Source organism: Ambystoma mexicanum, chromosome 5q (genome assembly GCF_040938575.1).
Source record: "Ambystoma mexicanum isolate Mex_15411 chromosome 5q, UKY_AmexF1_1, whole genome shotgun sequence".
Taxonomy (NCBI): domain Eukaryota; kingdom Metazoa; phylum Chordata; class Amphibia; order Caudata; family Ambystomatidae; genus Ambystoma; species Ambystoma mexicanum.
In genome coordinates, this window is record NC_090933.1 from 1194404611 (window position 1) to 1194416061 (window position 11451).

Consider the following 11451-nt stretch of genomic DNA (forward strand, 5'->3'; position numbering starts at 1 on the left):
AAGACGTTCTCTTAATGAAAAGAAACTTTACTGTGATTAAAATGGTCTTCAAAAATACTGCCAGTCAGTGGCTCCTTGTGTCTATGAACAGAACTTCAGGTGAACTTCCGTCATCCTGACGGCTCTTTTAATGTGTTTTTCAGCTATATGTTGTTTAAGTGTAATCAACATTTATCCCGCAATGAAAATTCATATAACGCTTTCCATAAATATTCCTAGTAAAATTACTCTTATTTTGGAGAAAATATTTAGTTATCATTTTTTTTAATACTCAAAATTACAATATACTTTTTGCATATGCGTCATATGTATAGGAAAAATTTTACTTGTAAAGTGCTTGAAATGGTATAAAACGATTAACGTATTAAGAAGACTAGCTCTTGTACATAAACCTACCTCCTTTTCAAGATGGCTGTTATGTTAACACTACTAGTCCGCCGTGTCCTTTTATCGCCATCCACACATGTTGTTCTGCCTTTCGTGCAATTTCGGCAAATTCCGTGAGATGCCTCTCCCTGCCCCCACCCTACTGACAGCTTCCTGTCGCTATAAATGCTTCGCTCCCGCCCCTCAGCATTCTTTTTCCTGTCGGGTTACAAGGTGCTTGGTTCTTCTTCGGAAGCTAAGGCCGTGTTGGAGAGGTCTCTTCAATCCGGCGACTAGCACCCTCTAATCCAGCCATCCGGCCCCGGGAGTAACACAGGACGCAACACCATGGCCTCTGTTTCCGAGCTCTCTTGTATTTATGCCGCGCTCATCCTCCACGACGATGAAGTGCCCGTCACGGTGAGTGTCCGGGTGACAGAGGCAGGCGAACGACAATGGCGGAGGTGAGGGGGTGGACGGTTTGACTCCTAGCCCAACACCGTGACCCCCACAGCACTGCGTACAGTGTAAACACTCGCCAAGTAGCGTATAAATAAAATGCACAGATCTTACTGCAGGCTTACCGGCTCAGTGAGCCAACCTCCTATTACAAAGTCGTGTCCGACTTAATTTTCCGCGGTCCTGAAATTAATAAAACCCTCATATATAGTCTTCGTGCTTAAACTGTAGAGCGTAATTCACCAGGCTCAACGTGTGCATCCATGTGCTCACTTGCATCCCTTCATCCGATTTGATAGCCACTGAGTAGCACACAGTTCCTTGCTAGCATATGCTATGAACGGCTTCAGTCAGTTTATGCAACCCTTTCGTATACATGAATGCCTAGTAGTTACATGAATGTCTAATGTGCTTAAACTGATATGAACCAGTGTGCATGTTCCTTGTGCTGTTCCAAAATATCATTGGCACCCCATACTGCTCCGCCACCTTGCTGGTCTGTTGGCATATGAACTCGATATTATAAAATAGGTGCTGGTATCCACCGTCACCCAGAAAACTGAAGGTTACCCTGAAACGAGAGTGTAGGAAATGGAGCGCAAACTAATTTTGGAGGCAAACTATGGCCCACTGTAAACGGCTGATTAATGGGTTTTTTTAGCTGCTAGTCTCAAGCGCCTGAAGACTGCAACTTAGAAATGCCTGTCATTTCTGTATACCCCAATCGCCAATGTTTTGGGGCTAGCTTAAATGGCTCGTAGACGAAACTTTTTTTGCTGTGCTGCCTTGGCCAGCTACACTCTGGGCGAATGTCAGGCTACTTCTACTTTGGTCAGTCTCCATTGTAGGAGCATTATCTTGCTGGCTGCCGTATTAACTGCCCCATTGGTTGTGTTCTATCCTGATTGATTCTCGCTGCTGGGTGTTTTGGCAGCCTTGGTCCGTGCTTGTCGAGGGCACAAGACCCCCATCTCCAGAGCACGACACCTAAAGCAGGCACACATCGTTTTCCACTGGGCTAATCCAGTGACTGCACCATAACCGTGCAGCACTCTTTTGTGCTTAATTGCACCCATTACCACCAGTGGAAATATTTGGGCTGGACTGCTTCCATGTCCCCTTCGGAGCCACAAGGACGGTTTCAGTCTTGCATCCCCAGCTTATTGCATCTTGTTTTATTTATGCCCTCAGACCCAGGGGAAACTATTGAAAAATGATTGGCAGCAGCGTTTGGATTTACCACGTATTTTTAACGGGGCTTGCAAAATCTACTAGACCACTCGCATTGCGGACTGATCTTTGGATGTAGGGGAGCCCTGCAGGGTTATTTGCCTTGTGTAGTAGAAGTGTTAACTAAATGTTACTGCTTAAGGTCTAGTTCATTGCTTAGATTGGCTATTAGGACATTTTGTATGTGACTGGAGTTCTTGCCTCATTAGTTTACCGAAACTTTAGATGGGGTCATCGCAGTGCCACCCTAAACCACTGATAACCTACGTGGCCCGTTTTAGGGGAACTGGCTGTTCATGAAGGTGAGAATCGAAGTAGTCCTGCTTGGACTGCATAGCTGTTTCCATACTTATATTACTAAGAGTTGTGCAGTCTTTGTCGAACTGCAATGGCAGAAGAAACACTGTTTAAATGTCCTGTTCTCCAGCAGCCTTGAGATGTAGCACAACTACTAGCTAGTGCTTTCATTGACTGGAGTTTGTTTATTTATTCATTTGTTAGGCGCACCAGACTCGTGAGTAAAAGGGCGCAACAATAAGGAATTGCAAAGCTTACAGGGGTTACGAATATACACTATTTACATAATTGCAAGAGTTGTACTGTAGTCTTCTGTACAGTCTAGGGCAGTTAAATCTGGTTCAAGCTAGTGGTATCTTCAATCGTTCAGCCTGAAGGATGTGCTCTGCACAGCTTCCTTTTGGTGACCCTGAACGGGGAGCTATGGTCCCTAAAGCCATATTATTGCCTATACATTATAATCTAGCCTGAATGTATCTGAAATGTTTTGTGCATGTAAGCTTGCGGAGGACGCCAGTCTGTGCTCTCCTATTAAAGTAGATGGATTAATGACTGGGTTATATTTTGATCTACTTTATCTTGTTTGGTGTGCTGTACGTGATCTTGCTTGGCGTGCTGCAGTTACTAACGCTCGGCTTTCTAGGGATCAAGCCTTTTCTGTGGGTCAGGCATAGCTTCAAAACATTTGTTTAGCATTCCTGGTTGGTATTTTTATGGCCTAGGATGGATGCTGTCAAGGTTGCTGTGGGTTTGTGGCATAGTGGAACTGTATTTCTAGCACTATGCTGAACTATAGAAGGGCAAACTACATTTAAGATCTGTTAACTGCATTAATTGGAAGCATTTGGAATACGATCTAGGAAATGGGTATGTTTTAAGGTTAGCCTACTGCAATATTGCTTGTTTTGAAGCAATTTGTTTTGTTAAGGGGAGAAGCCACCCCTAAAACCATGGTCTACAGTTTTCTATAACTTTTTTCTAATGCCACACTTAACAGTGGTCCGCCTGAAACATTGTGTGGGCTTTTAGGGCAGCGAGCTGTTGCCACCTCGCTCGCATTGCATTGTTCTGTCCCGGTGTAAGAGGTATCATCTTTTTTTTTTGTCCTATCCATGATGGGCATTTATTATCCACAGCACAAACCTAGCTGGCAAGGCATAGAGGGAATACTGTATGTAGTGTTCTGCTTTTGTCAAGCTGTTGCTGTAATGATATCTGACTCGCTTGACAGTCCAGTTTTTCTGAACTGCTGGGAGCATGTGGATGTAAAGTACACTGAGTGATTGCACATTTCATGGTGATTCTTTAGAGAATCACTTCAATGTAAACAACGCAGTTGGTGTGAAGATTAGAATGGTTTCTTCCATTGCCAGTGAAGCCCCCTGACAATGAGGAGTCGGTCATGAGCACATTTTCATATCCAGTTAATTTGGAGCACGTGACCCTCAGATTAACTGAACTAATCTCACCATCTAGGTGCAACAGTAAAAATGCTGATTGTCCCCACTGAACGTGGGTTGTAAATGCTTTTACAGCTTGTTTTTACTATCAAAAACCAGTCTGATAGCGCAGTAGAACGCTCGCTTTGACATCTGTGCAGAGCCTGCTGGCGCAGGTTCGAATCCCGGCAGGACCAAATTCAGCCTTTCATCCTTTCCGAGCTCGATAAATGAGCACCGCACACCAGGAGTAATGAGCAGCACTCAAATACCTGTGGTTTCATAGCCCTATATAAATGTTAAATATATTAAAATTCATGGCTGGGTGTTTAACTGGCGTACAAGAACCCCCTTCTTGGTGGTTGGGTGACGTATATGCCTAGATTTCAAAATTGAATACACAATTAGCTGCAGGACTCTTTCAAATCACTGGGTGCAGCAGATCCCACCTGTGTAGGTGGGCCTGCAGCACATGATTGTCTGTTTTCTAACTGGATTGCTAACATGGGGGGATCAGGTTGTGGCTGCTGGGAGTCGGCAAGGACTATCCTTCAAACTGTAGATGAGGGGGCTCTCTGAGGTGGATGATCCTCCAGCTGAGAAACACAAAATACGTGGCTGTTGCTAGAAGTTTAGAAAGTGGGGTGGATAGTGGGATCAGGCTAGTATAATGGGGAGGAATTAACCAGTAAAGAATTGGGGGACTGGCGTGACCTGCTGGCTAATGCAGCGAGTCCACGAGACTTTTGATAAGGGTTCTCCTGGGAAGGATCAAGCCCCGGTTGAGGTGTTGGGTCTGTGATATCACCCAGGAATCCTAAGGCAGCCCCCGCGGGTAAGCTGTGACTCTCGACTAATTCCAAAGGTGGAAGTGAGTGGAAAAAAATCGATGTTATGATCGAGTCCGGAATTGGTACATTCATGGAAATTCTAGTACATCTGGGTTGACTGCTTATGGTGGGTGCCTTCTGTATGCATCCGCTATCATTAAGTGGCTACATTAAAGACCCCTCTTCACTATAAAGGCAGAAGTCTGCCAGAACCTGCATCACATGTAGTGGAGAGCATTCTCCTAGTAACCATAACCTGGTCACCTCATGGACTTGACAAGGTGCCGCAGCCTGGTCAGCTGCACAGCCCTTGAACGTGCTACACAAAGGCTGTCAACCAGAGATTCGCTGCACCTTTATGGTGGAGGATGTAGTACCAGTCAGATAGCACAGCGAGTAGAGCGCTCGCTTTGACGTCCGTGCAGGTGTGAATCCTGGCAGGGCAAAACTCAGCCTTTCATCCTTCTGAGGTCGAACACCACGCACCGTGGGAAATAAGCAGCGCTCAGGTACCTGAGGGTTCATATCGCTATATAAATGCAAAAACAGTATATGATCATTTAACATGTGCCATGTTTTCGTTGATGCAAGTGGGGTTAGTCATATGGGCATCTTCTATGTTGGGGTCCAGAAATTGAATGCTTGTTGGGAAATTGCTAGTGTCTGGATCAATTTAGTACATTAGACCAGATCGGATGTCTAGTGTAATGCAAGATTTTTATAGTGAAATGCTAGTTGAGGGATAAGATGTCACTTTCTGGCTTTAAATTGTAGATTTGGCTGAGTGCGTGTGCATAGCAGGCTTCGATGAGCAGGAGCAAAAAACCAGTTCCTGAGTCGGTGAAAACCCAGTAGGCAGGAGCTACTGCTGTGGAACCAGGACAGTGTATCCAGCATAACAGACTTGACTTGTACATGCAACGCAGCCGAATTTTTGACTATGTATGGTTCAATTTGTTTAAATGTGTACTAGATGTATCCTAATGCTTTCGCTTTTACAAATGTCCTATGCATATTTGTATGAAAGCAATTGGCCAGGGGAGCCAAAAGTATTGCCTGGTAATACTTGTTCTCAAGTGAACCACACTGTGCTCCCCTCAATTTCAAACCCTGACAGTGTCTGGCAGCAGAGGATCCATAAATTCCATTGATCTCCCAAGGATGGTAGTGCAAAGTATTGATTGTGAAGTAGTCTGTTTCTGGTGCAGGGTTTAATCTGTTATCTTTGCTTCTTAACCAAAATTAGTGTCTTGAGCATTTTAGGAGTTTCCCTTCCAGGTGGCGATGTTTGGGTAGGGTGTTTACAATTTGGTCAGAACTGATAACTAGCATTGTCGTAGCTTATTGGAACTTTGGGTCGGTTACTAGTGCATAGACCTAGTATATGCAGTAAATATCACAAGGAAATACCCTGTCCCTCATGGTAGTCTTGATTTACATGTTGCTTCAGAATATCTGTTTTTAAATATCAATATGTTCTACTTCAGATCAACACCATGTATTTGTGCTGGCACACTTGCCAACCATCTACAGGTAGTAGCGCATACAAAGCGTAGAGTTTGAAAGCTACCACTGGGGACAAGGAGGCAGTGCACTTGACACTAAATATCTAATTTACACATGAGATTTTATGTATAATCCATTATGTTTGTCTTAATTTGACTGTCTCAAATATTCAGTATGTCCCACATGTCTGTCTGCTGGGTACTAGTTGACCGGGGAGCCCAAAGTAGCTCCTGGTAGTTTTCAGCCTGACTAGGCTCTCCTCTACTAGAAGTAACGCCTAGACTGCTTCCTATTATCCTGTAGGTGTAAGTTAACACTGCACTCTAATCTTTATTTAAATCAGTTATCTAAAATAAATTATTTGTTTAACATCACCCAAAGTGACCAATTCTAACAGTCTCTCAAGACACTGCTCCAATAGCTGTTTGTGCCCCTTACTTTTTTAGGTAGTACAATTTGCTGACACTTTGATTCACTGATTTTATGTTTCAAAATTGGAATTGGTTCATTTTGATCAGATAACGTAGTTAAGGTTTGGGAACATCCCAAATTGTTTCCGTGTTTGCACGCTTCTGTTTTTCGTGTCTTCTAATTTTCCATGTGGTAGACACGTCAGTGCGTGCTAGATTAAGTCCTTTCCAGACAGCCTACCACCCATTCCATGGGCAGGCAGGTTCGCAGTGTAAAGGGACAGGCGTTCTAGGAGAAGTTACTACTGTTGTGGGCAATGGCGACTATCCAGCACAATCCAATCATGAGCACAATGTTGTGGCTGCACTTTTTATATAGTGCCAAGTTAAAGACTCAACTAGCGTTCATCATACTGGCTGCCACGAAAATACCTGGTTTTGTCTCCTGAAGACCTTGTAGAGTTACTTTAGTCACTGAGTTTTAATTGTATTCTCATTTTTTTTCTAGGAGGACAAAATCAATGCCTTAATTAAGGCTGCTGGCGTGCAAGTGGAACCTTTTTGGCCTGGTCTTTTTGCAAAGGTAAGAAATAAGTGGCCACATTGTCCTACGTTTGGTGCAAGTGGACACCTGAAATGACCAATTGAACTTGGTGTGGGTTTTATGCTGATTTTTATGTAGGATCTGATACCCTATTTTATGAAAAGGTCGAATTACTTAACACCACATAACATTTCTGCCCCTTGAACTCGATGCAACAATGCCAGCTCTTGTCCATATTTTGAGTATTTGAAGTCCTTCCTACCACTGAGCCAGTGATATGTAACCTCAGTGGCAAGCCTGTAACTCCAAAATGAGTACTATTCATGGTCTAGTAAAGTCTCCCCTGAAGCTTGTCAGTACCCATACGCCAGTTTTCCCTTCCACTCCTCAGCCTCATTCTTTCACACACCTCCAGCCACTCGCAGTTCTCAGAAGCAGGAGGGGCTGATGCTTTCCATCTGGGAACATCCCATTACATGGACTGCATATAGCCCTCTAATCCTTCCATCATCTGGATCTCTTGGCCTCAAGACATTGGGGCTCAATCTTCCTCATGGATGGCTTAAACTCCACATCCTAAGTTTCCACTGTCATGGTGCGCCTACTTGATCCCGATTCCCCTCGGCCCCCGCTGTAAACTGCCTCCTAAAACATGTAAAAGTTAACATGCAGAATGTGCCTCCCCTGCTCTTCAATTTCTTTTGTATACAGAAATGTTCGTCTACTCTCCTCGTGGCAGTAATCCAGCATTAGCCCCCTAGTGGGTGCTTAGGCGTGTTGCTGCCATAGAGCAGGCAAATCACGTTCACAGGACAGTCTTATGAATGGCAATCCTAATGCAGCAAACGCACTTACCTGGAAAGTTTGTTTTCTGTAATAGGGTGGATATCATAGGATATGTCCTGTGAGCGAGGCAATCGCGTCCTGTTTACAGGGTGTCTGACACTTTCAACTATTACTGCAGTTAAGGGTTAGGCCTTTCAACCATGCTTGACATTTTTCTTTTAAAAAAGCACCGGGATAATGAAAGGCTACCTCTTATTGAACTTATTGCACCTATTGCTTGATGTTGGTTTTCAGACGGCCCAACTTGTTTCCGTGTTTGCACGCTTCTGTTTTTGGTGTCTCCTACTTTTCCATGTGGTAGGCACATCAGTGCGTGCTACATGAAGTCCTTTCCAGACAGCCTACCACCCATGCCATGGGCAGGCAGGTTCGCAGTGTAAAGGGACAGGTGTTCTAGGAGCAGTTAGTTGTGGGCAATGGCGATTATCCAGCACAAAGTTGTGGCGGCACTTTTATAGTGCCAAGTTAAAGACTAAACTAGCGCTCATCATAATGGCCGCCATGTAAATACATAGGATTTATCATGCCCAGATGAGGCTGGGTTTGTCTTGGTACCACTTTTGGTGGCTTTGTAGGGCAATAGTTGCTGCTTAAATGTATTGCAACCCCAGTTCTAGGGTAGTTGTCATAATTCCAATGAGGCCAGGGGTAGAACTGGAGCAGTCTTGGGGATTGTGGGTGGCTTATCACAAGAGTGGCTAGGTTTAGATCCATGTCCATTAAACGAATCTTGCAGTTGCCAATACCCGTTACCTGGCTACTGGAGATATGGCAAATGTGACGACAGGCTTGAAACCTGGTTCATATGTGCAAAATATGGAATGTTGCAACTAATGCCCTATAAGGTGCATGAAAAATGTGGCTGAAACATCTATGGTAATCTCCGCAATTCGAAAGATGAATACAACCTACCCACTGAAGTTGGTAAAAGGAACAGCATCCATTACTTGTGCCCAGTTTCTTTTATTGCTTTGTTTTTGACCTTGCATTATTTTCTTGTCTAGGCTCTTGCCAGCATTGACATCGGAAGCCTGATCTGCAATGTAGGAGCTGGTGGAGGTGGCCCAGCACCTGGAGCCACAGCAGCAGCTGCGACTACAGCTGCTCCCGGTGAGTAACACTTCGAAATCTTCATGCAACTGCGAACTTAAGCATCACCATAAATGTATAACTAGGCATTGGCATTTGGGCTAAGAGTGCACTTTCACTTGCATCTGGAATACAATGAATGTTTAGGACTTCATTCCTGGCCTTTTGTGACATTAACGCAGCAATTTCCCAAAGATAACTCTTCCATGCTTTAAGTTTTTAAAGACTGTTGGTATAGGTGTGGCCTGGGTTAATCTGTCACAGCGTAAGTCTTGCTTTGCCTAATGTAGCTGCTGATCTTACTGTACGCTGGGCACATGGTGCACATCATGCCATAAGCACTCAAGGGCTTCACCTGCAGAAGCATATCCATTGACCTTCCCAGTAGATCCCAAAACATTCTGCTATCCTCGCATTATAGGACTACGTTTTATTTTTATACTGGCCCTAGAAAAAGGGGTGGCCAAAGATTTTTCAACTAATCTTACTGATTTGGGCACTGGCCTCAATTTTTCTGCATTTCGTGTTACCTGTTGTGGAAGCTACTGTAATATACTGTTTGCATTTTCAGCTGAGGAGAAGAAAGAGGAAGAAAAGAAGGACGAGTCTGAAGAATCTGATGACGATATGGGCTTTGGCCTCTTCGACTAAATGGACAGCAATTACCTTTTTAATAAACCTCAACAATCTAAATGTTTGGTCGCTTTTCTCACTAGCTCAATTTAATGTGTATACAAGATTTCAAGGTTATCATAGTGCAAACCTAGCTCGATAAGGGTGCTTAACAGGATGGTGGGAACTTAAGTGCTCTCTTCAAAAAGAGACGGTTGGCCCTACTTGACTAGGCACAAGTAGAAGTGGCATTATATGGAGCTCCTGGCTGTTAAAATTAGTCTGTGCTGACTGGTGGCTAAAAGTGATTACACACAAGTAACTCGTGTCATGCTTTAGATTTAGCATTTCACAGTACATGGCATTGTATAGGTTCTGTAGCTGATTGCTAAAGTTAACAAACCTTGTCTAAATTGCTGTTGTGATTGCAATGTACATTATGCTGCTTCAGAATAGTGCCACTGTAAACTGGTGCAAAAATGCATTTCTGAAAGGTCAATTGTGCAGAACTTTTTGGTTTACAAATACCATGTAACATAACAGTGATCACTCTCAAATCACAACATATTGTTACTCATTTCACAAGAGTTCCTTCTGTGAACTCCTGGACAAGAATGAAAGTTGATGTAAAACCAAGTTCTTAATAGAATGGAAAGCTTCTGTGCCAGAGAACAATGTCGCAAATGGATCACTTGGACCTGGAAATGGCATCTACCCAGAGCATAATGGGTGTTAAGAGTTATCCCTGAGTATGAAGGTTCCAAATTGTATTGCACTTGTCATTTATATAGCACCTTTTTACCTTGATTATAGTCTCGATGTGCTTGTGGTGGGCCCTTGGGGAACCGAAGTACAGATTATTTAGGGTGCCGGGTAAGATTACAATTTGTGCACATGGTTAAGGCTGGTCAGGCTCGGGTGGAGAGCAGCCTTTGTCACCCATGTGGATGGGTGCTGAGGAGTCAGGAGATGGTGAGTGCTGAGACTCCTATGCATTCGGCATGCCTGAATTTGTCATGTCTGTGCTGCATGAAAGGTGTTGAGGCATACTGGTTTAAGTAGGCTGAAGATTGTGTTCAGCATTAATGAATTTTGTCATGGTCCTTGCTGTATTCTGAGTGCAGGTTGCGTTATATGTATCTCAGGTTTGGTGCCGTTCATCACAAATATGCTTCAATGTGCTGTTGGTTGAATGCCCTTGGAGGGACCTGAGTCCTAGTGGGAGGTGCTATTGTGCATTTCAGCCATTAAAGGAGTGTGGCCAAGACCCTGCTAGTATGTCTGGATGGGCGCAACAGAGGTATACTATGTACTTTGGATGGTGTGACGATTATAATGGTAGTGTCACACTAAGTGTTGTGCAGAGTGTGTGGTATGAGCTTGTGCCTTCCACAAAGGTGCAGGGTGTGGGGAGAAAATGGTTTAGTTGTACAAACAAGTGCTACACCCTGGATTCAATCTGCATGCCTTGCTCCATTGAGTTAAATGTATACTGACACTACCTTACCCAATTGAGCTAAATGGAAGATGAGGCTCATTAACACATGGGGTTGAATGGGAGGTATGACTGATGGGAAATTGTAGTGTCAAGCTAACTGGGCTACAAGCAGGAGCGAAGTGGCTCCCAGCTCCCTTAGGTTCGAACCCATGGATAGTTCTAAAGGGGTTATTCTTTACCAACAAATGTTGGTAGGGTTCTGCTTCCCATGCTTGAGCACCTCATGCGTTGTCTACATCTTGTATCAGTATTTCCAGCAGAAGTGCATCCGGCCACCTGCGAAGGCAGTTGCAAAGGCCTTTTATTGATTTGTCTGCCGTTGCCA

At 44.0% G+C, this 11451-nt stretch overlaps 1 protein-coding gene across 1 annotated transcript; it reads left to right on the forward strand.

Annotated features, from left to right (window-relative positions):
• Positions 1-577: 577 nt before the first annotated feature.
• RPLP1 (ribosomal protein lateral stalk subunit P1) lies at positions 578-9709 on the forward strand. Its single transcript, XM_069621686.1, has 4 exons — positions 578-786; positions 7046-7120; positions 8932-9037; positions 9588-9709. The coding sequence occupies exons 1-4, from the start codon at positions 715-717 to the stop codon at positions 9665-9667; spliced, it is 333 nt and encodes a 110-aa protein (XP_069477787.1). The 5' UTR covers positions 578-714; the 3' UTR covers positions 9668-9709.
• Positions 9710-11451: the final 1742 nt, after the last annotated feature.

Coding starts and splice junctions, on each gene's coding strand:
- RPLP1 (XM_069621686.1), top strand. CDS start 715: ATGGCCTCTGTTTCCGAGCTCTCTTGTATTTATGCCGCGCTCATCCTC. Junction 7,121..8,931: donor GGCCTGGTCTTTTTGCAAAG/GTAAGAAATAAG, acceptor TTTCTTGTCTAG/GCTCTTGCCAGCATTGACAT. Junction 9,038..9,587: donor TGCGACTACAGCTGCTCCCG/GTGAGTAACACT, acceptor TTGCATTTTCAG/CTGAGGAGAAGAAAGAGGAA.